The 27,948-nt window shown below is 39.1% G+C and overlaps 3 protein-coding genes across 3 annotated transcripts; 2 read left to right on the forward strand and 1 right to left on the reverse strand.

Annotated features, from left to right (window-relative positions):
- The first annotated feature begins 933 nt into the window (after positions 1–933).
- On the forward strand, positions 934–2,312 carry LOC131333292 (probable membrane-associated kinase regulator 2). The gene has a single exon (XM_058367748.1). It carries the CDS (start codon positions 994–996, stop codon positions 2,257–2,259), a length of 1,266 nt encoding a protein of 421 aa, XP_058223731.1. The 5' UTR covers positions 934–993; the 3' UTR covers positions 2,260–2,312.
- Positions 2,313–16,150: 13,838 nt separating this feature from the next.
- On the forward strand, positions 16,151–17,018 carry LOC131333076 (protein LURP-one-related 17-like). The gene is made up of 2 exons (XM_058367409.1): positions 16,151–16,462; positions 16,587–17,018. The coding sequence occupies exons 1-2, from the start codon at positions 16,208–16,210 to the stop codon at positions 16,950–16,952; spliced, it is 621 nt and encodes a 206-aa protein (XP_058223392.1). The 5' UTR covers positions 16,151–16,207; the 3' UTR covers positions 16,953–17,018.
- A 304-nt stretch (positions 17,019–17,322) lies between these two features.
- LOC131333075 (uncharacterized) lies at positions 17,323–26,805 on the reverse strand. Its single transcript, XM_058367408.1, has 7 exons — positions 26,312–26,805; positions 24,359–24,658; positions 22,464–22,619; positions 19,847–20,187; positions 18,693–19,218; positions 18,555–18,587; positions 17,323–18,057 (listed from the first exon to the last, which is right to left on the reverse strand). Exons 1-7 carry the CDS (start codon positions 26,517–26,519, stop codon positions 17,561–17,563), a joined length of 2,061 nt encoding a protein of 686 aa, XP_058223391.1. The 5' UTR covers positions 26,520–26,805; the 3' UTR covers positions 17,323–17,560.
- Between the last annotated feature and the right edge of the window lie 1,143 nt (positions 26,806–27,948).

Genomic DNA, 27,948 nt, shown 5'->3' on the forward strand with positions numbered 1-27,948 from the left:
ATTAAATCGTGGAAGGTGAATCAATCATCAATTTTGATGATGGGGTCGAGCCAGCCACCCACATGCATAAGAATTACTACTTCAAAAAAAATGGATTCTTAAATAGATATATACGATCGGAGAATAATACTAAAAGCTCGTGCTGCGATAACTAACGGTAGAAATGCACGATCTCATTGTCGGGGCTGCGGAGTCGACTAGTACTGTTGGATTAAAATACTACTCCATTTGATATTTTAAAAAATGGTTGCCAATATTTTGAGTAAAAAAATATCAAGCATAATTGTTTTCTTATACTAATTCTCAAACCACAAAGCAACCTACTCACCAAACTGGCCCGTAACCATTCGATGTATGTGGATTCCATGATGCATGTGGCTTCACCCACATCAGATACAGTTGTGCTATGCGAACAACTAAAGTGATTCGCTCTACGAACTCTAAAAAAACACTTAACGATATTTGATTGGACTGATTTCTTGAAAGAAGCTCTTAAAGAATTATTTTAACAAAAATGAACTGTTCGGATTATAGTTATGGGACTTGAGGTGGACCCCAAAAAAAGCATTGCACGGCAAGATGTGTACAAGTAGTATGTGAGAGTGTCGAAACATATGCGTACAAAACAATTCCCATATGAGAAGACAAAATACAAGCTGGGCTTGATATAATCTTTTTCAGAAAGTTTAAAAACACAATGTAAGAACATAACTTTAGAATGTTAAAAACCGTTCAATACATATGGGTCTACGTGCATCCAAAGCCTCTAAACACAGTTGTATGGAGTACTATAAAATTGTACATGTCTTAAAATTCTATTCCTACCATTGTTGCGCCCTTCTCTCATTATCCTTTCCTTTCAAATCTCTCTCTCTCTCTCTCTCTCTCTCTCTCTCTCTCTCTCTCTCTCTCTCTCTCTCTCTCTCTCTCTCTCTCTCTCTCTCTCTCTCTCTCTCCAAATCACCAGCTTGCAGTATTGTGGCCCTTCCCACAATGGATACTTTTCGCTTCCTCAAATACTGGAAAACTCACGGTGTCTTCCCGGTTAACGCCTGTTCTACTCCACGCATGACCATTACTTCAACGATTCCCACCGCCGTGAGTCATCATCACCCATCATCAACCGACATATCACCGGAGGAAGACCACAAAACAAAGCACGAAACCATTGTCTCTACGGGAGACGATGACAGCGACGGTGAGAAGGAGAGAGATGAGTTCTTCAAATTCACAGAACCGATTGACCTTTACTTCAAAGCCAACGAGGAATCGCGATCATCTGCGGTGAAATCGGCCATGAAGCTTAGAACACTGATGTGGAAGCTGAAGAAATCGAAGGGAGATGAAGCAGAAAAGATAGAGTTTGATGATTCTGTCTTAACCACAGCGAATCAAACGCAGAGAAAGTTAATGACGGCGGAATTGAGAGTGAAAGAAGTAACCAAGTATGAGAAGCTAACTCAGACACCTGACTCACGTAGGCTGGTCCGGACACCTAGTTATCAAAACAAAGAAGAAGTAACCGAGTTCGAGAAGCTAGCCTGGACACCTAGTGTGCTTAGATTGATCCGAACACTTAGTTATCGAAACGAAGAAGCAACCAAGCTCGAGAAGCTAGCTTGGACACCTAGTGCGCTTAGACTGGCCCGAGCGCCTAGTTATCGAAATGAAGAAGAAGTAACCAAGTTCGAGAAGCTAGCATGGACACCTAGTTTACTTAGACTGGTCCGAACACCTGGTTATCAAAAGAAAGAAGAAGTAACCAAGTCCGAGAAGCAGCACATCTCAAAGGAATCGGGTCCAAACCAAACCCGATTTTCTTCGGATTTGGTGCAGAAATATATAGAAAAGGTTAAACCTATGTACATTGGAGCATCGAAGCGCTACAACGAGAAAAAAGTGAGGCTTGCAGCACAGCTGAGGATAAAATCGCCAAGAGAAACGAGGTCCGGACAATCTCCGCCTGCCATGTTGTATACTAGAAAGTCAACGGCGGAGAAAAGACGGTCCAGGCAACATGAGATGACGGAAGCGCCGCCCCGGCCGGTGGTTTTGAAGAATTGGAAACAGGGGAATTTACCGGCGAGGCTGCGGGTGGGACGTAAGCATGTGGGGAAGGGACGATCAGCGAGTTCTGGGTTTACTCAGGAAAAAATGCGAGACGACTCGGTGTTGGACAAAGAGGATGGGATTCAGAGCGCCATTCTGCATTGCAAGAGATCGCTCAATGGGTCCAGAGGTATATCATCCGTTCTTTGACTTCTTCTTTTTTGAACTTTTGGTGACGAAGAAACCACCCCACTGTAACGCCACCAATTGGACCCACCCATGAAGCTTAAACCTCCAGACGAATGATGCATATCAGTGCCCCACCCGCCACGTCCATCCTAGTTACCAACTTCTGCGATGAGTGGAGAGGTCCCAGATGTTATTAAGTGATTACCCATTCCACTCTCAAGCAATGCGGAATTCTATTTTCTTAACAAAACCCTGCCATTTTTCAGGGAATGGGCTCACCCTTACCGCTGGAGCAACTCCAAGGGCGGTGCTTTTGACTTCTTGTTTTACACCATAAATAAAAAAAAATTTAGACGCCGGAAATCCAAATTTAAAATCCGAGTTTCAAATTTGATTTAGTTTGAATTGTTTTGGGTTCGGTTAGATTAGGAGTCATTGAACTCATCGGGAAATTGCTCGGAAGAACCCAAAGAGACCGGCACTGGTGATGGGCCTGAGGTTGAAAATCAGATTGTGAAATCATCTTTTCAATGGTTCCTTTTGGTTTGATTTAGAGGGGTGAAGAGGATGAGTTCACAACTGTACGTAATAAGCCTTTTCTCTGTAAATTATTCAGAAGAAATTTCACTACTTTGTCAAGTTTATCTGCAGAAATGAAAGGAGATTCAAATCTTTATGTACATGAACTGGAATCATTTATGTATTCTTCTACCATCTCGCTACATATGGATAGGCCGTAGGAGATAAGTTTTCGTTTTGATCTTCATTATTCTCCATTGGCATTGGTTGATGCCTCTGATATGGACTTCTGCCATCTTGAGGCAGCTCAACGTCAGGCAACCTAGCATTATTTATGTCGGCTTTGGGTCAGTCAGTCTCAGCAGTAACATGTCGGGAGCTTTGTGCTCGTGATTAGGACTTGAACATTAGTTTGCTTCGTTGTGCTTTACGTAATTTTTCAGATTAGTGAGTTTTCCTTATCTCTGTCTTGGATGGAGTTTTGTAGATACCGTATGACTTTTATTGAATGAAGTTATGCATCGGATAAAAAAAAAATCCCCATTATTCTCCAATCATTCATCGAATTGATTGTTTGGAAATATTAAACTAATCAATTATCAGTGTAGCCCCATTACTTATTGGCTTATTGCCTGTACAGGGGACGGGGGGATGGGGATATAGAAACTCTTTTTTTTTTGGGACGTGGATATAGATTGATAAAGATATTTTCGTCTACTTTTCTCATTTTGATTGTTGCATACTTGTACATTTTCCACTTCAAGTTGTTTGGCAGCCTCGGCGATAATGATAATGATAATGATAACGATAATGATAATGAGTTCCGAAAAAAATGCATTTTCGATTTCTATTGTTATTAGAGAACAAAAGGCAAAAGTATGGAAATAGTAGCTTTTTGACTTCTCTTTTTTGGTTTAACATAAAAGCAACGCTATCGTTATTGTCTAAATTCGGTATCTTAAACCTCTAATTTTGTTTCGGCTCAAATATTGGCCTGCATCGATTAGTATCGATCAATATCGAATGGTACCGGATTACTTTTAAAATTTTTTCTTGTACCGGATAATATCAGTCGGCACCAGTCAATACCGGATGGTACCAGACAAATACCAAACTTTTTTTTTTTTTTAATAAATTTGTATTATACTAGTAGTAAATTCTTTTAAGTGGGAAAATAACATTAATATCGATAAATCCGAAACGGTACTCGATAGGGGTGAGCATGGTCCGGATTGGTTCGGTTTCATACTAAACCAAGAACCAAACCAATACTTACGGATTATGAATTTGGAGAACCGAACCAACCCACAAAAGACATAAAACCAAACCAATCCAAGCCATTTAAATACGGTTCGGTTTCGGTTTTAAACCACGGTTTGCTTTGAACTAAGTTATTGTCTTCAAAAAATATTTAAATTACTTAACATTATGAAGATAAATTTAAAAAATACATATATTTAAACAAATTCCATTCAAATTATTAAAACACACTAATATCAACAAACTAATTAAGGGTAGGATACCAAAAATTGCCTCAAGTCTTAAACTAAGAAAATAAAATGTTGATAAGTCACTAAAATGAACCAACTAAGAATATCAACTACTAAACATCTTAAGATAGTTTAACCAAATAAAAGACCAAAAATAATTTCTAAAGCTATTGAATTGAAATGAGGTAGCAAAAGGGCAATAGTAGAAACCAACTTGTGATATCACTCTACATCAAGGTTCATATCATTATCTTGGCAGTGAAAAAAAATTAAATATTGCAGTGGATTTAATGGGATCAATAAATTAAGAAAGTAGTTGACTAAAAGCTCCCATATTTATTGGGTGAATCATAATTAGTTTATACTTATATGTATGTATGTATTATATGGTTCGGATCGGTTTGGAACCATAACCGTAAACGTGAATCCGTAAACCAAACCATATAACGTGGTTTCTAATTTTTTTAAACCATGACCAAACCATATTACTAAAAACCCAAACCAAATCTTCCGGTTTGGATTGGTTTGGACTGGATTCACGGTTTGACGGATATTTTGCTCACCCCTAGTACTCGATATCTCACCAGTAACGGTACATACTATACCAATAGGAAAACCGGTACTTTAATTGATACGATATTCAGAACATTGTGCAAAAGACTTATAAAATGTACTATTATACACAGCTCTCCAAACTACTCATGTTGTTAAAATACATTTTGCATATATCTCTTAAATACTTTATAAATTTAAAAATACAGTCTGACCATAATTCAAAATTTTTCAAAATGCAAAATGCATAAAAGTAATCTCCCAAATACCCTTTTAGGAAAGACACATAATGCGCATGTGCAACCGTCCGAATCTCGTTCAATAAATTCCAAGTTACTAAAAATTTCTAAGCGAAAATTAAAAGTATGAGTGTAAAGTGAAAATAGAGAACGGGAGCGGATGGACAAAAAATTTCTTATTTCCAATCACGTATATAGAAACATCAAAGACGATTTTAGACTTTTCAACTAAAAATAAGCTATTCTACAACTTATGCAATCAAATACTCCACTAGTTTTTGTCCACAAGCTTAGAAAAAGCTACGCCGCGCCAAAAATGTTTACAACTTACATTATGTCTTTTTTTAAGTAAATAAACAGAAAATTTTTAATCTATAATTTTTTGGCACGCTCTCTCTCTCTCTCTCTCTCTCTCTCTCTCTCTCTCTCTCAACGGCCTAATTATTTGGGAGATTGGGAATTCATTGATTCTGATGCTCCACAATTGATTAAGACATTGGAGAATCTCAATTTGTCTCCATGTGCCAGCGCTGCAGATTAGGAACTGCTCCTAACAAATAGAGACGAAATAAATTAATTGGCTTTATTTATTTATTTTATGAAGTTTGATTATGGAGTAATAATTGTCTTTTTTTGGTTGGGTTAAGCCCCTCCACAACGTCGCAAGATCTTGATCACATGGAAACTATTGTTGCTGAAATAAAATAATTCCAGCCCATTAGTTAGGTGTTAGGTGGTATCTGCACAACCAAATTTATTTAATTTGCGATATGTTTGTGCTACTATTTTTTTATGGGAGTTTTTGGGGATACTATCGAGCAGCTCCCTCTAGAGCAGGTGCAAAGCCGTTTATAAATCGGTTAAGATCCGAGCCGTCGATAATCGAGATGAACGGTCGGATTCCTAAAAGTTGATGACAACAGATAAACAACGTATAGTTTTCTTGTTATGCTGCAAATTTATCCTCACCACAACATGATTCTTGATAATGTTGAGCAACTTTATTTTTTATTTTTTCCCAACATTGTATACATTGAATTACTTTCTGAGCTTATTCCAGACGGAAGGGGCAAATCCAAACAACGAGGTAGTGGAGTCTATTCAAGCACGGGTGACAAACCAAATGAATGCCCCCCTTACAAGACAGTTTAGCCCGTTGGAAATTCGCCAAGCTTTGTTTGATATTGATCCCAGTAAGGCACCGGGTGCGGATGGTATGACGGCTGGGTTCTACCAAAAATATTGGGAAACGGTTGGGGATGATGTTACTTTGGCAGTTCAATCTTTCTTTCAGTCGGGCCATTTGTTGAAGAGTTTGAATCACACCCAAATTGTTCTTATTCCGAAAGTAAAAACACCCTTGCAGGTATCACAGTTTCGACCAATATCTTTATGTAATGTCTTTTATAAGATTATTGCTAAAGCTCTTGCTAATAGATTGCGGAGTATTCTACCTGCTCTGATTAGTAAGAATCAGAGTGCATTTGTTAAAAATAGGCAAATCACGGACAATATTTTAGTAGCCCATGAGGTTGTTCACTTTTTGAAAAATAGAAGACGGGGGCGTGATGGGTTCATGGCTTTAAAATTGGATGTGGCCAAGGCTTATGATAGGGTGGAATGGTTCTATTTAGAAGCTGTGATGAAGCATATGGGATTTGATAATAAATGGGTAGGGTGGATAATGAATTGTGTTACTACTGTTTCGTATTTTGTAATGGTGAATGGTCAGCCATATGGTTATATTCAACCCAATCGAGGATTACGGCAAGGCGATCCTTTATCACCGTATTTGTTTCTACTATGTGCGGAAGGTTTCTCAAGCCTTCTTAAACAGCGTGAGCGACAAGGATGGTTGAAGGGCGTTCAAATTTCCAGAGGAGGACCTTATATTTCCCACCTTCTATTTGCTGACGATTCTCTGGTCTTTTGTAAGGCTAATATGGTGGAAAGTGGTGTGGTTAAAGAAGTTCTGGACACATATAAAAAAGCCTCAGGTCAATTCATTAATACTGCAAAGTCTTCGATTTTATTTAGTGCTAATACTACTGTTGTTCAACGCTTGGAGTGTAAGCAGATTCTGGGATTCAGCAACAGTCCTGAGGCAGGGAAATATTTGGGGTTACCCTATATCATTGGGCGTTCAAAGAAGGATGCTTTGATGTATCTTAAAGATTGCACCATGCGAAAGATCAAGAGCTGGGATGGTAGCTTTACCAACCATGCAGGTAGAGAGGTTTTGGCAAAACATGTACTGTTAGCCTTACCAACCTATGCCATGGCATGTGTAAAACTACCAATTAGCTTGTGTAAGATGTTAAACTCTGCGATTGCGAAATTTTTTTGGAATGGGACGGATGAAGCAAGAAAAATTCACTGGATGAGTTGGGATAGAATGACGCAGGTAAAGGGGATGGGAGGACTGGGGTTCAGAGACTTAGAAGCATTCAATCTAGCCATGTTGGCCAAGCAGGGGTGGAGACTTATGGTTGGGGAGGATTCACTATTTTTCAAAGTTTTTAAAGCAAAATACTTTCCACAAACTTCTTTCCTGGAGGCTCAACCGAAACAGTCATCATCTTGGGCATGGCAGAGCATTTTAGCAAGTAAAAAGGTTATTGAAAGAGGCTGGCAGTGGAGGATTGGTTTTGGCAATAAGGCAAAAATTTGGGAGGATCCATGGCTCTCCGACGCAAACTACCCTAAAATTCTGACCCCAAAACCGAGCATTACTAATTGGATCCTTGTTGGGGACTTGGTGGACCAGAGCAGAATGGTATGGAATAAGCCAGTTGTGGAGGAGGTGTTTGTACAAAGAGATGTTGAGCTGATTCTAAGCGTACCCCTGAGTACTACAGGGCTTGCGGATAAGTGTATTTGGAGGGGTACCAGTTCTAGACAGTTTACAGTGAAGTCGGCGTATGTTATAGCAAAAGATCTTGTACAATTGAGAAGGGCAACATGGAGAGGGGGCCAGGTCAGTGGTATGGAGGAGGATGTGAATATGTGGAAAAGGGTATGGCATATGAGGGCACCGGCCAAGATTAAGATGTTCTTATGGCGATGTTTGCATGATATTATCCCAGTTAATATGGTCTTAACACAACGTCATTTGCCAGTAGATCCGATTTGTTCTCTTTGTGGATTGGCAGAGGAAACACCTTCTCATATGTTACTTAACTGTGTTAGAGCCTCAAAAGTTTGGGTGTTGTCTCCTTTTCGACTACGACCTGAGCTAATGGGCAGTGCACAGTTAAGGGACATATGGCAAAGGGTAGGGCGTATGACCTCGGGTGAAACGAGACGGGAAGCTATGGGCCTGTTTGCCGTTATTGGTTGGCATATTTGGACATCCAGAAATCACTGGGTTTTTAAGAATGATTGGAAGCTGGAAACGAAGATTTTAGAAGAGGCGGTAGCGGAGTTTAATCTATTTTTGCAGGCTACGGAGAATGGAAATCAGAGGTCGCAAAGGGATGTCCCGACTAACAGGTGTCTTTGGAAACCGCCGGAACCTGGCTTCTTGAAAATTAATGTGGATGGGGCCTTCGCTGCTGGGACGCGTAAAGGAGGTGTGGGGGTGGTGGTTCGAGATCATGAAGGAAGGATGATGGGTGCTATGGCTGTGCCAATTCGAAACAGATCATCAGCGGAAATTGTGGAAGCCGAGGGATTTCGGATGGCTTTGGATTGCTCTATTTGCTTGCCTGACAGATCCTATGTGGTGGAGGGTGATGCACAAGCTGTGATCAATATGTTGCAAGGAAAGAGTCTAATTAAAGCTTGCCTAGAAGTTATTGTTAGGGATACTTTATCATTTATTTGTCGTTTTTCGTCATGTTCTTTTCAATTTGTTCCTCGTAATGGTAATAGGGTGGCTAATGCTATAGCTAAATATGCCCTATCTTTAGACTCCCCATTAACTTGGCAACGGAATTTTCCGAGCTGGGTTCATAGGGAAGCTACTTTTGATGTTTCATCTTTACATTAATAAAAATACCAGTATCGATTGAAAAAAAAAAAAGAATTATAGGGTTAATGGACAATGAAAGTTCGATGTTTTTCCGTAGACTCGAGCCTTAGACCTCCCTTTGGAAGTTAGCGATACTATCAATTGGGCTAAGCGCCACGTCTATGTTGATCAGTAACGAATCACGCGACGGTGATGCTGATGACACATACTCATTACTACTCTTTTTTAATCTCGGAGTACCAGCCATGTTAATTGAAGAAAAAAACAGAAGGAGAGCGTCCGACAATTACAAATAGACTTTTGTTTTTTCGACTAAACATAATCATCCTTCCGATCAAAAATAATAATAATAATCATCCCATTAATATCAAATAAAAAGTACAACCATACATGACCATACAAACATGAGATGGAATTCAAATTTTGGGCCTAGCCTTGTTAATTATAATTATAACAAGTTCGAGATTGTTTCACGGCCTTTGATTATCTGTTCACTATTTTTGGGCTAACAGTTTAGGTATATATAATTGCTTGTGCTTAATTAGCCCAAATTTAAGACACACACATTAAAAAAAACCCTAAGTGCCTACTCAAACGGTCCACTTATTAGAAATTTTTAGGTGCAAATAGGGTACCACTGATGTGATACCCGACGCGCATATTTGGGCCGTCCAAAAATGCAACTGACGGTCCGGAATTGAAACACACTTTTCCTTTTCCTTTTCCTTTTCCTTTTCTTTTTTTTGAAGTCCGTTCGATGCTTTCAATGTTGACGGTCGGTTACTTTTTGGACGGTCCGGATGTGCGCATCGGGTACCACATGGTACCTGATGAGCTCGAGTCGTTAACAATTGAGCTGAGCTCGAGTTTAAGCTCGTTTAGTAGAGGAGCCCAACTCGAACACTACAAAATTTGGCTCGGTTCGTTTACACCCGTAAACGCGACTATTTTGGAAATTTTATTGTTAAAGGACTACTGAGGAATTTTTTTGAAAAGCGGAATACTGAGGAATTGAAAAATGAAAAAATGGTTACTAAGCCATGATACGTGTCTAAACAGCGATGTCAAACCCGTATCTGGTCTCAGGTTTAGTGTGGGTTATCCTCTCTCTTTTTTCATCGTTTTGTATGTTTTGTTCGTCTTTTTTGAATTTTTGTTAGATTTGCTTTGTATTTGTTGGATTAATCATCGGTCTCAATGAGATGAGTCTAAAAAGTAAAAAAAATAAGAGTATGACCAAAAGCAAAAAAAAAAAGTTCACTAAAGATTAAAAAATAATAATAATAACGAAATACTAGCTGTTTTTTTTTTGTAAGTATCGTCTTATATGAACTTTTTTTTAACATAGATCCACATTTTTATACTTTTTTAATTGGCTTGTTGAAATGAACGATTAACTCTAAAAATTACGGCGAAAAACTAAACAAAAGGTTATAAAAAGTAAAAAAAAAAAAAAAGGGAAAAAGTTCCAGATTTAAAAGTTTGCAAGAACCTAACCTTACATTATGGGTGTGCACGGGTCGGACGGGTCGGGTTCGGCCCCGACCCCGACTAGTCGGTTAACACTTTTTTGGCACCCGAACCCGAACCGAAGGAGGGGAGATACCCGTCCGTGTAACCGATTTTTTTGGTCGGGTCGGGTCGGGCCCGACTAAAGCCGAAGTAAACTACATGAATTCATTGCCTTTTTGGTCGGGTCGGGTAAGAAAAAACAGCACCCCAAGCCCCAAACCGAAAACTGATTTTTTTGGAAAAGTATACCCGTACCCCGACCGAACCATATGTTCAGACCCGCCCGAAACCCCTCGGGTCGGGGTCGGGTCCGTCGGGCTTCGGTTTTTTTTCACACCCCTACCTTACATGATGCATAGGGGAAAAAGAAAGAAATTTGGATCATCCATCTGTAGGAGTAAGAGTAAACATATACTCTTCAACTTTATAATGGCTTTTTATGCGATAGTTGCTCAAGCGTGCATGTTTTTTCCCCTTAGGTTCCTTTTAGGGCTGCGCACAGTTCGAATTGGATTCATATGAATTCAATTCTAATCCGTGAGTCACGGTTTTTTTGAAAATGAAATACGTGTCTGAACCAAAAATTTCACAATTCAGTTTCAATCCGAACCGTGAGTCACAGTTCGATCCCGATTTTATCCACGAATTGCATCAACCAAGTATTGGCTCAGACATAGTATCTCAGTGCTAACAGCACATTCCGCCTCTCCTATGCTCGACATCTAACAATAATTCATGAAGAAAATTGATATTCGCATTCCTTTTTTTTATGCAGGCGCTTCACTTTTAATATGAAGTTACTATTCGCGCTCCCTTTTTTTATGCAGACGCTTCATTTTGTTCATGAAGTTACTAGTAACTTCATATTGAAAGTGGAGCGCCTGCATAAAAAAAGGGAGCGCAAATATCAATTCCCTTCATCAAATAGGTAAACAAAATAAAATTAGTTTATATAAAAGAATTAGGAAAAAAGGAAAGCGTTCGTATCCAGTAACTCTAACTATACTAGAACATAAATGACAGTACATAAATGCATATCCACTATCCAATAATAGAGATTCAATAGGAGTTGCGGATCCGGGAGTGCTGTAGTGCACCCCGGTACTACACGTGTAGCGTGTAGTGCAATCAATTCGGCCATCCATCTCGGCAATAGACGGCTCAGATTTTTATCTGAACAATTGACGACTAGGATTTGTATGAATTCGGATTAAATCCAAACCGTCCGCACCGAGATATACGGTCAGATCGGCCGCACTACACGATGTAGTGCGGCGGGTGCACTACAGCCCCTCCCATTCCAGAAGTTGCGAGCTTAGCAGCTTGTGAGTCGGAGAGATGACAACCAAATTTAACGAAAGTAAATTCATATACGTATATACGCATTCTTATATAAGTTATGGTATTATAGTATGCATAATTTATAAAAACAGGTGTAAATGTAATTATTTACTATGTTACATATATAGTATATTTTTTTATATTTTTTTAAATATCTCACGGTCCGATTTAGATAATCCACGGTTTTCAAATAAAAATCCATTCCTAATTCGTATCTCACTGTTTTTAAATTTTCGAATCCGTGTCAGGACCATTAATCCATGAAAAAAATCCAAAAGGTACTGATCGGTTCAGTCCGGACCGATTTCACGGTTCACCAGTTTTTTTTCCAGCCCTAGTTCCTATAAGATGGTAGTGTGCTATAGATGTTTCGTACAAATTTTAAGTGCTGCCGTTCGCAGCCGGGAGTAATAAATAATAAATGTGGTTTCCTTGCAGCGGGTTGTGGTGTTCATGGATGCTCTGGAGGTGATGTCCGTTGGCGGCGCTGGTTGATGGCGGTGACTGTCGGTGGCGTCGGGTGCAGCAGTTTTGCCTTTGGGGCGGCTGGAGGTTTAGGGGTTTTTTTTTTGGTTTTTTTGTTTTGGGCCCCTTCTGGGCTTGGGTGATTTCGTGCTGTTCCCCGATTTGGGTTTGCCAACAGGCTTTCTTTGGTGTTTTTTTTTTTTTAAATAGTTGGAAGGTGAGGTGTAGTGATAGTGGAGATACTATCTCCTGAATAATGTTTTCTAGTATGTCGATACATAGTTCCTCTTTTGTATCATTTTTTATGATATGGAAATCTTTTCTTTGCCGATTTTAAAAAAAAGAGAGAGCACCAAATCACATAGTACCTAGCAATATGGAAAAGTATTCAATATACGCATCCTTTACGAATTTTTGTGGCTTTATCTTATGAACACATCTATTTATCTATCAATATCCTATAAAAATGTATTTGATGCTAAAAAGCCTCCAAAATTCTAATTCTTATTTTCTAGACTTTTGATATTTATTTATTTATTAAAATAGAGAGAGAGAGAGAGAGAGAGAGAGAGAGAGGCGTGGGGCTATGGGCTGAGTTGGGGGACGTGTCAAAATGAATTTAGTTGGTGGTTTGTTGAAAAAGAAAAAAGTTTTTAAAAAAAAAAAAAAATGGTTTCTTGTGGTTCCAAATTTCAAACTCAAAAAACTACTCAATGTTGGGGACAATTTGGTTCTGCAAACTAGCATCGTTCCCACCGGGACAATCAATAAATTTTATACGAGCTCGATATTCTGTAGCAGAATCACACAAACACTTTGTCCCATGCATCGAACGAAAAACGAAGCTAATGGGTTAACTATAGATTAATAGAAGTTTGATTAATTTTGTCTGGAATAGGAGACTTTAAATTAATTTGGTAAAGATCTTTGGTAGCTAGGAACTACTCTACAGTATATAAGAATCTGTTCCTTTCACGGAGCAGAGCAGGAGAAGATATTGATGAGACTACTTTTCCGAAAGTAAATGAGACAACGACGTGACTGAGAGTCGCACTGTTTCCATATCTCGCATAATACGCACGCAGTTATTAATCCTAACAGTTGAAACAAAACAGAAGTCCAACGAGCTAGCCAAGTGGGAGCTTAGGGGCGGCGTACGCGTTAGGACTTGATTGGAAGCCATGGGATTTTGATCGATTTCGTTGGGTTCATTTTTCTTTCTTGACTAACGGAGGACGGTAATAATGTCATAGTAGACCAGACAGACAACATCTGTGCTAAAAAACAAATTAAAAAGCTTAGTAAAAGTAGTAAGTAGTATTTGTAGTACAATTCTTGGACGGTGCTCATGCCAAAGAAAATCAACTACACGTGGAATGTTAGTAGTACAAGGATGTCCATTGTTACTGTTACGGTCCGCGGAATTCTCTAGAAGAATTCATGGCATGTTGAAGGCTACACATGAAACGTCCTAGACTTGTCTAGAGAATTCCGGAAAGTTAGACGCTATATTGTAGAATATTTTATAGAAAAACTGTCTATATAATTCCTGTAAGTGTTGAAGTGTTGAAGAATTTTAAAAAGCCTGCCTCCACGCACATTCTAAGATGATCCATTTTGAACATGTAGAAAGTTTTTAGAGGATGTTCTGGAACTCTGAAATCTGAAATCCGTAAGTAGGTGCGTATAGAAGAGAGGAAGCCTCATTTGGCCAAGACACTACCACGCACACTACTTCTAAAGCACTCATAGGATCTACCATTTGTTTTTCTTTCTCTCTCCCCTCTTCCACACTACAAATGTCTTTGAACTGAGGCATCATAAGCCTTAGTGCTGGAAAATCTTTGAAAGAATACTGAAGGCTTGATTGGTCAACAGTGCCACCAAAGGCTTGAGACTTAACAAGAACGTCCATTGCTTTCTGGAAGGTGGCAATTCGGCCTTAATGGAATGTAGCCTTGATGTCCAAGAGGATAGCAGATTTCAGCACCCCCTTGGATTTAGTAATTTCCTCAAGACTAAATGTGGTTTGGAAATGATGAAAAGGGTCGGAAACCTTGCTTTGTCAAGAGTTTGAGAACATGCCTCATGCTCAAGAATAGCTCGGAGAGTGTCAATGTTGATTGGAGTAACCTAAGAAATCTAAACCCACCCATTGAAAAATAAACCAAATCCAATCCCTTTATTAGTTGGGTTAGAATGAGTCCAAATTCATCCAACCCATTTATTGAGTTGGACTGAAATAGAAGACTATTGGACTAAAAGTAATTAAGTAAGATACTACCAATTGGTTGCCCATTTCAGTAGCTTTAGTTTTGCGCTTTCTTTAGTCCTCTATTCTCGTACTACATACTTGATCAATCAATGGGTTTAATGACAATATAAAGTAGACCTAATACTACAAATACAAGGATAATCCTAAGTACTCCTACACAAATATAATTGCATTTTGAAGCTTACATTCCTGATACGTTCAGCAATTGAAGCTTGTCAAATTTGAAGGGAAACTGTTTCCTATGATTGCTCTCATTCCTTCTGCATCACGTGTTGCATTTTGTTTACGACAACTGATTCTTTCTTAGTTGCTGTCAAGGATAAAATTCAATAGCTTTTTCATTGCTTCTCAAATTGTCATATGTCCTAAATTTCACCAAGAACCAATTTTTCAGCTGGTGAAAAATAATGGATTTGTTTCAATTGTTACTTGAATTGTCACATGTCCTAATAGTTTGACGGTGATTACATTTTAAATGCGCATATGAGACTTTGTTGCTTCTTAAATTGTCGCATATCCTAAATTTCGATAAGAATTTAACTTACGCTGTAAACAATAGCCAATCTATTTAAGTAGGATGCTCTCCGGCCAACATATCCGTTGGATCAGGTGCTAACCAACTCACCTAAAAGCAATTGTTATTAGGAAAAGGCACAACTTAATCTTTAAATGGCAGCACAGAGTTTTGCACTTAGCGGTAGACAGGCATGAGGGGCTTCGCAATTATACTGTCTATGCAGCACCGATGGGTGAAGGCGGTTAGTCCTTCCAATACGCTTGACCCACACCAGCAAAGAGTGTCTCAGAGTACAGGGTGGATGCTGGCCCCCATAAAGCACGTAACGCGTGCCCCACACATGCAAGTGTGCGCGGGGAGAGAGAGAGAGAGAGAGAGAGAGAGAGAGAGAGAGAGAGGTGTTCGAAGAGCATGTATATGATTGATGATCGATGGTGCATACCAGCAATACCCCCATTAATGGTAAAAGAAAATTCAATTGGGCAGTGGTAAGTATCAAAAGGAATATCCTCCAACAGAATTAACTTAATAAACTACGGACCATTTCAGTTCATTTTGAAAAATAGTGGAGTATTTCACAAGATACGTGGCATCATTACTCTGGGTTCCAACAAAAATATTCAACCGTTCCTTCTTGAAATTAATCAATTCAAAACAGGCTTACTAATTTTGCACGTTATATCAAGTGTGTAGTCATCTGACTTAGGTGAGTTTAATAAGAAAGGTAATTGCTTTTCATGACTCTTTCATTTTTTATTTCTCTATTCGTATCATATGTAAGTTTACAATATTATGTAAAAAATTTGTATACACGAAAGAATAATGTTGTAAATTCGCATGTGAGAAGATGAAAAATGGTACAATTATAAACAAGAGAGCATGAAAATCAAAGGTACCAAGTGAACGTTGCTTTCACTATGACTAATCAAAGATACTTACCAATTAGGTATGGTTGTCTCTTTTAGTAAAATTCTTAGGCCTGTCATCCAGATCTTATATTTACCCATTACCTGCTAACATCTCTCCCCAGTCACCATACTTCTTTGCGTTAAAAAAAACATCGGAGAGAGAGAGAGAGAGAGAGAGATGACTCGATGTTTGAAATATATATCAAGAAAAGTTCATGAAAACCACCAGCAAGAACCAGATAGCGAAGCCGATGGCCCGTGGACAAAGCTAACAGTATGGCGAAAATCACTTGTTTTCAGTTGCAACGGGTTCACGGTGATCGACTCTACCGGTAATTTAGTCTTCAGGGTTGACAATTACGTCGGACGTCCAGAGGAAGTCACTCTCATGGACGGCTCTGGGTGGCCTGTCCTCACCATGCGTCACCGCAAGGTAACTAAAAATATTGAGAACATCGATCTATATTAATCTGGTTGTATGTATAATGCTTATTTTGATGTTATTGAGTCTACTTTATAATGTTGTTAATTTAAGATGGTTTATTTTGATCAAACAGAAGCTTAGGCTGGTAGATAACTGGCTCGTGTATGAAGGTGAAGTTGGTGACAATTCATCCAAGAAACCAATCAACCGTGTGAGGAAACGTATGAACATCTTACAGCCTTCTTCCAATGTACTCGCACGCGTGTATTGTGGGCCATCTGATAAGAAATCTACGTACACAATTGAAGGATCATATGTGCATAGATCATGCCGGGTGTTAGATGAGTCGAAGCAGGTGGTAGCAGAGATCAGGAGGAAGGAGACCATGGATGGTGGAGTTTCTTTTGGGTTAGAGGTTTTTCTTTTGATCGTCCGGCCAGGATTCAGTCCCAGTATTTCAATGGCTATTGTATTGATATTGGATCAAATGTTTGTGTGAATTCTTTTCCTGTGACTGATGAATACAAAGTTCCTATACCTGCTGTTGAGGTTTTACGAGTTAAAACAGTTTGCGAAAAACTTTAGGACCCAGTAACAAGGTCAAGTACACAATGTCTTGGTTTCCAGAAAACTTGAAAGAGTGATTCCAGTTGTTTTGTAATTCAAGTTTTCCTTCCCTCCTTGCAACCCAACACCTCGAGCCATCCCTGAAACAGCAACCCGCTACCTCCACTACCATCTCCGTCCGACCACCCTCCCCCACCACAAACTGTGACCACCCACGGAAAAACTAGCAATAGTCGACATTTTATAGACAATGAACACATTTGTTTCAATATGCATGAGCCATTACTTGAGAGCCAGATACAGAGAGGAACAGAAATTTGTATTGCCTCATCCAATGCTCTACACAAGGCAAAGATTGGTTTACAATAAAGTTACAACATTGAAACCCTATTCCCTCATTTGAGAGGTGAACTTACACAATCGCTACAACTTGCAGCACAATATATACAAACCTACCAGTTTCGACAATAACCAACCGCATTCCCATGAACTAAACAACAGATGTCACAAGAGAGAATAATCCAACACAATGGTGTCAATTCATCTTCCTCCTTCCCTATTCCATTCCACCGGTAGTAACTTCCTCAACTTCTGCCGACTGTTATAAGCCTTGTCCGAAACCCTCACCGGCGGCGGTGGCATAAGGCCCGACTGTTTTACAACATGTGCATTGTTATACTGTTTCGTTTCCACAATGGGGTCTCTAAATGATTTGCCAGGAGAAGGACCACTTGATCTCTGCATAGACCAATTTATTGGTGCTTTTGATACAGTATTAGGACCAAGATCTTTATTCAAGAGCCTAGGTTTCTTAAACGGAGACACCTCATCAGTAGTTTTCACCCGGTCATCAGTTGCAATTACTGGCTTTGGTGCTGCAAATATTTCTCCAGGCTTGCCGGATTTCGACTTGCAAGCTTTCATGGTCTTTTCTAAAGGTTTCTTTGGCCACCTTATCATTCCATGTTGCTTTAGGGAACGCAATGAAATGTCATATAGTGTCTGAGCAGCAGCCAACAATCTAGGAGAATGCCCAGCTGTCACCAATAAAAATAAAATAGTGAGCAGGTGCTAGTACACCCGGATAATTCTAATTTGTTGATACTTTTTCCAACCTCAACAAATAAACTTGAATAAAAAGTGATCGTAATACAAGTGATGGATCTATAAATTTGAGTTTATCGTGATGCATGGGTCATCTACTAACACGGGATTGAGTACCCTGACAGTGGGTAAACCGTGCATCCCGAGCACTTCCCAGGTAACCCAGCAGTTAACTTTTTGAGAAGCAGGTGATATCTCTCAAAGTAGACTCACTAATGGTTTGAATCAACGATAGCTTGTGCATATACTCCGTAACATGCACAGGCAGAAATGTCCGTAAGACATGGATGAAGTTAAAATTGTGCACTGATACTAGTACAAGAGAAATACTATGCAGATATGGAAGAACTAGAGGAGTAGGCTTGTCAAGGACTTGAGATATTAGTCTAAAAATAAGGGTATTAATATGAAAGCAAATAGCATATCTTACCATCTATTTCACACTTCAGGTTGCTACTAGATTCTGCACATGTAAAAGAGGGGAAAAAAAACGTTCACATTAAAGCATACTTCAGATGGAAAGCAGAAAATGTACAACTAAAAGATACCATAAAATTCAAAAGTTCACCAGGAGGAAGCTGGGAAGCAATTGACGGTGCTGCAGATGATGATAAACCCAATTCAAACCAAGGGAAGCTAACAGATGTTGCTGGAGCAATTTCACTTTCTGAAGGGCCACACTTCGGACCTTTCAAAGCAACCAAGTTGTTATCCTTGGTGAGCGACTCTAAATCTGCAAGGAAACCAGATCCCCCTTCGGGAGAAGTAGAAGTATCCCCTATTTTTACCCATCTACCCTGGCATGTGGTCCTGCTCACAGATAACTTAATTGCATCAGCACTAGCTTTGCAATGCCCGCCAGAATTATGTGACCAAGGAAAAGGCGACAAGCTAGCTCGTTGAGATACTTGCTTTCCACGTGAATCTGAATTATTATTTTTTAGAAGTACTGTTGGCTTGGCTGCATCCAGGAGCAAAGAATCCAAATCCTTGGGCGAAGGAAGTGCTAGGCGTTCCAAAATATCTTTAGGTTGATGCAATTCCAAATCTAGCACTTTGGCAGGGGTTTCGTTCTTGCTCAAAGAATCTTGAACCTTTATGGACAAAATAAAGCACAAGGAAAGATATAAGCATCAATATTCAGGTTTGAAGGAGACTAGTTGTGAATTCTGAAGAAGTTTAGAATAAGCCATCAGAAGGGCTCAAGGCATGTCCAATATAAAGTGTTATTCAACAGAAAAATCACTATTTGATCTGGTCATTTCAGCAAAAGTTTTTAGGAAAAGAATAAAACAGTTTACAAATACAAATTAACTATGTGCACTGTACTTGCTTTCAAATTCCAAATCCAAACCTAAAGCTGACAAGGCTGAGAATGAGGGTTTAAGATGATTGAAGCTACTATGTGCAAACAAAGGCAGAAGTCCAAATCAACCATCCCTTGTCAATGGTAAAATTGTAGCCCGAAAGGCACAAATAAATCTTTCTTTGGCAAGGTAATACCTCTAGTAGTTCCAAAAAAAAGTAGTTGACAGCAATGACAAGGTGGGGACATTTTTCTAAAAGCCCTAGTGGGGTATCAAGTTTCTAATGCCAGCAATTTCTGTGAAATATTAAATTTCTAAAAAAAAAACTAGTAATTCATACTCCGCTACAGTAACAGATGATGAGGTTCCTCGGAACTAATTGACCTATCATCCGATATTATATCTTCAAACTAACCTTGTCATATGAGGACGGATGTACAGTGCTGGTATCTCCTTTATCACCAGCATTTCTACTCGCAACAGAAGCATCAGAGCTCACTGAGCATGTGGAAACTTTTCGGTTGCAACTATTGTCAATCTCAGAAGAGTTTTGGTTATGTAGAGGTTTGTGTAGCCGAAGAATAGAGAAAGCATTTTTAACTGAATGTACAACATTTTCATTCAAATTTGCTGCTTTCTTTCCCTTGTCTTTGGCAAAACTAGGACTCTTATAGCTTCCATCAAGGAGCTCATTCACTGACAGCTCGTCCAGATGCTTTGTGACATCGGAAGTATCTGATTTCAAACCATATGCTCCTGAAATAAAGCCATTCTAGGTCAATATGAACTAATGCATGTGCAAGTGCTGATGAAAACTTCCTAAACAAAAGGCAAGGAGATAAAATAAACAGACCAAACCAAACTAAGCCCAATCTAGCGGTCCTCAATATATGCGGAAGACAATTAAAAAGGAAATAGAAAACCCATCTCAAGTCAGGGAATGAGATATTAGAAGCACGTGATTCTGTACCTTTCGGTCATGCAACCAGAAAGAGGGCTGAACAATGTAGTCCAGAAAGAACTGGAGTCTCACAAATAAATGAAAACAAAGCAGAAATGCAAACACAGATAAATCACAATTCATGCATGCCAGTGAAAGATACCATGGTAAATTAATAGCAGATTTCCCCCATGTGTTGGAGGAATGGCTTCAGCAACACACCGATGTTGGGGTCCCCATTCCCAAAGATCGAATTTCCTGGTTAGCTAATATCTGAAATGGAAGCTTACGTTTTCCTTCCTCTGATAACGTCTAAAGGTCAAGTCATTTTTCGCTTCTGGTCGTAAGAGCGTAAACTTACCTTCCTCTTACTAATCACAAGAGCCTGCCCATTCTATATAATTTAGGGTTTCTTTGCCTCATTTTCCCGCATCAAAAGACCGATCTTAGTCATATACTATAGTTAGCTGGAGTAGCATCCACTCATTTGATAGTGAATAAACAGCATATGGTTTGTGCATATCGACAAAAGCTAATCCTGAAAGCAGACATGAGACTGACTAGAGTGTCATATATCCCCCTCCACCAAAAAAAAAACTAACAAATAAAGTAAGAGGGAAAAGCCTAAAGTTAAGAATGGTCAAGCATAAATTTACTTACAGATGGTATTGCTAGCTCAAACACATTGCCCATTAACAACAAAGTACGGTAAAAAAACTTTAAGGAAAGATAAGAGAAAGGCGAAGCCTGATACATACGGTTACAGGCAATAGACGCCTCAAAAGGGCAATGACTAAAAAACCCGATTCATAATCAGTTACGACTATATCAAGAACAAAAACAATGTCCACTGAATCAGAGGTAGGATAATAATATGTTCTCCACAAATTCACACAACCTCGAACATTGCAGTGGGATAGTATTGTAGAATTGACAAAATTTGTTGAAGTAATGTATCTTCATCAACTCATTCCAATTTCGAACCGACTTAAGTTTCCTCAAGGATAAAATATAACAACTCTATGTAGCACCGACACTTCGCCAGAAGCGATGTACAAGTGCCGGACACGCTCCGAACGCAAAATCTCAAAGTGTCCTGTTTTTCCCCCAATTGGGAGTTGGACACTCTCCTGAGTCCTGACACTTTAAGGACAAGCACATGACACTTTAGGGGCAACTTACGGGCAATAATTAAAGTGCCCTGTGCATGTCCTTAAAGTGTTGGAGAGTGTCCAATATAGGGAAAAAAACAGGACGCTTTTAGACTAAATGTTGAACACATGTCCAGAGCATATCCGTTTCCACCACGTGTATGACACCATTAGGTTGCTTCCGTCATAGTGTCAGTGCTACATAATGAGATAAATATGTATAAAGAGTCCATCCTATCAGGAAATTCACAAGACAGTAGGCGTGGTAAAGAAATACAAGAGATCTTGATAACTTGATCGAGAAAAATACAAGATATAGTCTGACTATACACAATAAGGGCAAAATAGATCATGAAGTTGAGCTCAGTATGACCTTATCCATAATCATTTTTTACAATCTGACAGCTCTTTTTAAACTTGTTCATGAAACAAGGCGAACCCGGACAGCCATGGCCTGAGCTTAGCTGAGCCTCAGAGCATTTTGAATAGTACTCGTGTTTCTGTTGATCGCTGGACCCATCTATTCATGAGGAACTCATGGTTTTCAACTAAGGACAAAAGACAGAGATGTGTGAGTTCTGTCAGAAATGTTGACATCATTCCTCAAATAGGCTGGTGTCACCTTTTCACCTGAAATACACTAAGCTTCTTGAGTTCAAACACCCATATTTCTCCTCCTGACAATCTTGATTCTTGAAGGCCGCCCCTAATATTCAGCTAGGCTATGTTTTTTTCTGCAGCCCTATATCAATATAACGTTATCATGATGGCCCTACAATTTGTCGATAAGAAAATGACAAAGGCACATGCAGCTTAGGTCCAAAGTTCTATTTGCGGCAGGATAGTCAATTCCAGCCACTCTACATCAGAACATCTATAAAAAAAAAATAAAAAAGAAAAAAAAAATCATGAACAAGTAATTACATGTCTACGCATCATACCAAGAAAGTTGTTTCCTCCAGCTCCTGAATTGAAGCCCACCATGCCAGCCTTCAGAGATAGGTAATCATATTTCCCCTTCATCGCAACTTTACCATTTCTTTTGTCACCCCGCTTGCCATTTACCGTGTTCCTTTGCTTAGCAATTTGACTTTTTTCTAAAATTATGCAAAGACGTATCAGATAGCCATAGTTAAATACTACCAATCTTCATATTGAGGAGGACTTATTAAGGTAATTCATGAATCCTTCATATTACGAACGGAAACAAAGAGCAAATTTTTGTTAATTGCACATATCCGTACACGTCAATTGGATTTAAATACTTTCACAAGCTAGTTCATCAAGTCGAGACTCAAGCAACTTTGTCCAGAATAAAAAACGCACCAAAATCACCCTGGGTACTGCTAAATCAGCAAAAAGTGTTAATCACCAATGGTTGGAGCTCTATTAACAAGCAGGCTTTAATCATATGGAGTAAAAAGGATAATCAAATATTTTCCGACCCAAAGATAGTTACATGTAAGAGAGATATCTACTCGATCTTTTGTGTTTGTCTTAAACTCTGATATATCAACGAACGAAAGGATAGAAGTTCTGATCTTAGTTGCACGAAGTGGGAGCGGGTGTAAGAGCGGAAGCGGGGGAGGGAGCGTGGGAATACAGAAGCTCCCAAGGTTGGGAGCGTGAAAGGAGCATGTACATATGTTATGAAAATAATGTAGCATAGAGTATTCACTTTAAAAGTATAATCATTTTAGGAAGTAAAAATATGGGCCAAGCCCTCCACAAGTGTAAGAACTGGGCTAGTGTTAGATATCATATTACTTGGGCTAGATATATGAGTTCATCAAAGACCAAGTAATAAAGCCAAGTGATAAATCCATGTTTTCTATACAAAGATCATACAAAAGCTCCCATCTCAATGGGAGCAGGCTACCGTCAAGCTCCTTAGTTGGGAGCGCAAAAGCGGGCTCCCAAGGTGGGAGCGGCACCACTTTAGGAGCTCCCTGCAACTAAGATTTCGATATCATGATTACTATCATTAAATGCCTTGTCACCAAAACAAATAAGTTTAAAACTGCCTCCATTATGTTTTGCAAAATAAGTTCCGGTATCGTGATTATTAGCATTAAGCCTTATCATAACTTGGATAGTTTTAAGTTTCCTTTATATGACAGATCCTTATTCCAGTATTTACGTTATGCAAAATCAAATAAATATTACAACCCCACTATGATTAAGAATTCTGCCAGTTAGACATGTTTGTTCATACTGAAGTTGTTCTGACATGATTCTACGGAAAGATGAAAGTTGTGATTGGGTTGCATTCAATTCTCATTTCCATGTTTTGCCAATTGCACCAACTCTAACGTTAGGGCCAACATTTTTCTCCATGACCAGTGAGTCAGTGACCGCCAAGTTTATACCATTATCTAATCCTACATCCCACTTGGGAAAATAAAATTGCAGGAAAACAAACTGGTAAGTTGCATCACATTCAGAATTCTCCACTTTTTTTTCTGCAATATTTCCCTCTTCTTCCCAAACCAAACATCTTACCATTTTTCAGTCATTTCCACATTACATAAAGGAGCGGAGATATTCTTTCCTTTACCTTCTTTCCCCAAGCTTCAAACACACCCCAAAAGAAATATGCATAACACAACAATCATGTTACACTAAAGGTAGAGGCGCTGTTGGAAAAATAAAAACACAACAATAGGAGTGTTTATGGTTCCTTTCAAACAAAAGTGTCTCCTAGAGGAGTTTAGCGTTTAAATAATTATTAAAACTGGAAAGCCTTAAGCATGTTTTGAAGCCAAACTTTGCTAATTGGAATTTCCCTCACTCAGAATATGCATTTTGCAGCTAATGCAAGCGCATCAGAACATACCCTTTATATCATCAGCTTCAGCTTCAGCTTCATTTATAGAGACTCCTTTCATTTGTGCCACCCTCGATCTCTTAGAACAACCACTACTACTTCTTGCCACTTTCCCCGATTTCCGTTGTACTTGCTTACCTTCAAGACTGGGCATAGAAAAGGTAGAATTATTTCTGCTTCGAAATTTAAGCTCTTCAGGTGCTTCTTCAGAAGAAAAGCTGGAAATCTGATTAGAGCGACTACAAAGTTCCGTATCTGCCATCTTATCCCAAAAAGATGATTGCGATGTATTAACGTCACACATCTCAGCTGTCAAAACCACATTTCCAAAAGTAATTTTAGTAGCGGAGTAGCATGTAACAGCAATAAACAACAAAGCTTGTGAAAGATTTGCATCATAAAAGCTCATTTTCATCACGCAAAATAGAACAAGGAGTAAGTAAGAATGCATAGAAGATTTCTCTTGATCTATTTCTTTTCTGCGCTACTAAAGAAACACGGAAAATATAATAATCCCAAAAGGCGGCATCCCAAATGGGCAGAAACCGTTCTTAATCAATACGGAGAACGGACGCTTTACATTTAATTTAAAAGAAGGTCATACTATTATCTATAACAGAACCCAGAAGAATAAGGTGATAAGGATTGGATCATTCAACTGCATTCCCAACCTAAACAGCAAAGTTGCCATTCTTAATTCATTTGCAATTTTTGCCAACCTGAATCACTAAGAAGAGTATATTAAGAGAAGCATGATGAGCAGAACACAAATTTGACTGCAACTATATTTGGTAAGTGATGTGTGATTAGATTTCCTAAAAGCATACCAATAACACTATAATGAGAACCTTACATTGAAGGCTGTGAAACACTGAAACCTGTCATGTACAGCGGGAGGCAAAGCCTATTGCATTTCAAAAAATCCACCTGTCACTTGATTACGTATTCACGGAACAACTAAATCAGGCTTTATAGTCAATTCTGGGGATCTTTCGGTTTTTCAACAAGAACCTGGCCTAGGTGAGCGACCCATCAATTTAGGTAAGTGCCTCAGGTAACCTGAGTTAGGCACTCGCCCAAGGCCCCCAACTTTTTGAGGAGCCAAATGATTATTTTTCATCAGTGTTACTAGTTTCCAAATAAAACCAAGTTATTTATTCAAAGACCTCCGCGAAAGAATTGGTATGAAAAGGAAGAATGCATATTCCAAGCTGCATCAATCTTAAATTGTTTATACTCTATAGGCCCTCAAATCACGGAGTTTATTTCGACACTCAAAATGTCCTAATATCCCCCAACCTATCCTCTTTATCAAAAGCCCTAGCAATATTTTTAAGAAAGATACCTTTCTTCTCCAAATACCTCGTAAAAGTGGTAGATACAATCTTACTTCTCTTACACAATCTTATAAGATATCCAAGGAAATTGAAATTTGAGGAAATATCTATTGTCATAGGATTCAACATCTAAATCAAAGAGAGCTTCTTTCCAACATATCACCTAAGGCCACTCCAAGTGACGTGCTTCCTTGATGTCCACTTACTGTTTTAGGGTTTGTTTGGAATGGAGAAATGAAAGCTAAAAAAATTTCTCTTAGGAAGAAAGAGTGCAGAAAACAACAATCTGAAGTATTGAGACCAGCATAATTTTCCTTCAACTTTCCTCCAACTTTCTCTCTTGATTATTTTCTCTCCTCCTCCCTCAGTTTCTCTAAGTTCCAAACACAGTGCTAATTCCTTTTATATCTTCAAATGACTGTTATCTCAAATTCCAGAAACAGGAAAACAAAAAAAGTGAATACCAAAGTCTTTGGGGAAATTGAACGTTTATAAACAATAATCGTCTTTCATTTGGAAACAGAAATCTTGAACACCCAAATTAGAAACAACGCGAATACATATATAACAGAAACTTACTTAATCAAATTTGAATAATCTCTAAGTTGAGTAGGAAAATGCCCACCTTTTTTGCTAAGAGCCGAGCTATATCTGCCGATTGAAGACGCAACAAGGATAGAAATCCGGTCTGATTCACGAGCCTCGACTTCCGTAACTGTAACCCCCAACCCGCCACCGCCGCCACCGCCACCAAACCCCTCGGATCCCATAAACTTCGACGACTGAACAGCCAACTTCACCTCATCCATCACCACAGCCAAACGCCAGAGCATTTCACCGCCGTATCAACCCCATTTCTCGTCGAGAACGAAACAAAGCTCGCGGATTTGGCTGCGGAGTGGAGAGATTTGGGCGTTTCGAGCGGGAGAAGCATGTTGCGGCGACTGACGGAGAAGTCTAGGGCACCGAACGGGTGGGTGGTTGAAACCAAGAATGAGAAGTATTTATAGTTTTCGGGAAAAGGGCGGAAAGTCTTCGGGTGAAGGGCAAACCCCGTCGAAGGGAATATTCCGGTGCGGTCGCCGTCGGGCTGTTCTAGCTCCATCCTATTTCCCCTTTGTTGTCCTCTCTCGAGCTTTCGTTACACGTGGCGTTATCCGTAGACGGGAAATGTTCAGCTGGTGCTCGGCTTGTCATATTCTTCCGATACAAACCAATGACGGAGTGACACGCGTGTGGGTAAAGAGGTTTATGGATCGTATAGTGTCTTGGGGCATTTTTAACGAGTTACGAGTTGTAGACTAGTATGCCCCCAGTTGCTGGCTTTTGGACTGAAATTACGATTATAGCCCGCTAACAAGATAAGCATCCTAGGATTCTTGCCAAATACACACAGAATCTTCACGAGAGAACCATAATTGTAACAAGGTCCCTGAGGGTTTTCTTAATTGTACGTGATTACCCACGTAGTTCTGAGAAATACTCCATGCGCCATTCAAATTGCCCATCATTATTGATTTAGTTAAAGTTTTCCCAATACAAGACTTGATCCTACGGCCCGTTCAGTTACCAGGAAAGGATATGAAAGGGTGAGAAAATTGGTTTTTTCATAATTTTTGTAGTGTTCAGTTGTCAGAGAAATTGTAACGACCCGAATTTTCGACCCAATTTTTTTTTTAATACAAATTTATATTGTTAAATTCTTAATTCAATAATTAATTAGATTGAATAATTAACATATATTATTATGTGTACAATTGATATTATTTGCATTATTATATAAGATATGTATTTAAACTTTAGATATACAGGAAATCAGTAATTCATATTCATCTCTTATCTTTCCTATCTAAACCCTAAGTAGAACTCTATTCAAACTAACTCTCCACTTCTCTCTTTCATCCTATACATAAAAGTATCTAGATACATTCTCACCATGTACATACATGCGTCCACATACATTAGAATTGAAACCCCCCCCCCCAAATGTGGCACTTGTCCCCTATCTTTTTATCATTATCAGTATCACTCTCCTTCCTCATTCCACCACTTCTACATTTATCCTCTCACCTTCTTACTATCTTATTCTCTCTCATTATACATACTCACATAATCCAAAAATTGAACACCAGTATATTATTTCACTCTCAATTCTATTGTTGAGTCTAGAATAGAGAGAGAGAGAGAGAGAGTTGTGACCGTAGGTGTGTGCACACCGTGAGTTTCGTGGGCACACCGCCGCTGCGGGCCCTGTTGGAGCGC

Source organism: Rhododendron vialii, chromosome 7a (genome assembly GCF_030253575.1).
Source record: "Rhododendron vialii isolate Sample 1 chromosome 7a, ASM3025357v1".
Taxonomy (NCBI): domain Eukaryota; kingdom Viridiplantae; phylum Streptophyta; class Magnoliopsida; order Ericales; family Ericaceae; genus Rhododendron; species Rhododendron vialii.

Excerpts from the sequence above, each read along its gene's own strand:
- LOC131333292 (XM_058367748.1), top strand. The coding sequence starts at position 994 with ATGGATACTTTTCGCTTCCTCAAATACTGGAAAACTCACGGTGTCTTC.
- LOC131333076 (XM_058367409.1), top strand. The coding sequence starts at position 16,208 with ATGACTCGATGTTTGAAATATATATCAAGAAAAGTTCATGAAAACCAC. Across the intron at positions 16,463-16,586 it reads TCACCATGCGTCACCGCAAG|AAGCTTAGGCTGGTAGATAA; the intron begins GTAACTAAAAAT and ends TTGATCAAACAG.
- LOC131333075 (XM_058367408.1), bottom strand. The coding sequence starts at position 26,519 with ATGCTCTGGCGTTTGGCTGTGGTGATGGATGAGGTGAAGTTGGCTGTT. Across the intron at positions 20,188-22,463 it reads TGGAGGAAACAACTTTCTTG|GAGCATATGGTTTGAAATCA; the intron begins GTATGATGCGTA and ends GCTTTATTTCAG. Across the intron at positions 18,058-18,554 it reads CCTGAAGTGTGAAATAGATG|CTGGGCATTCTCCTAGATTG; the intron begins GTAAGATATGCT and ends TATTGGTGACAG.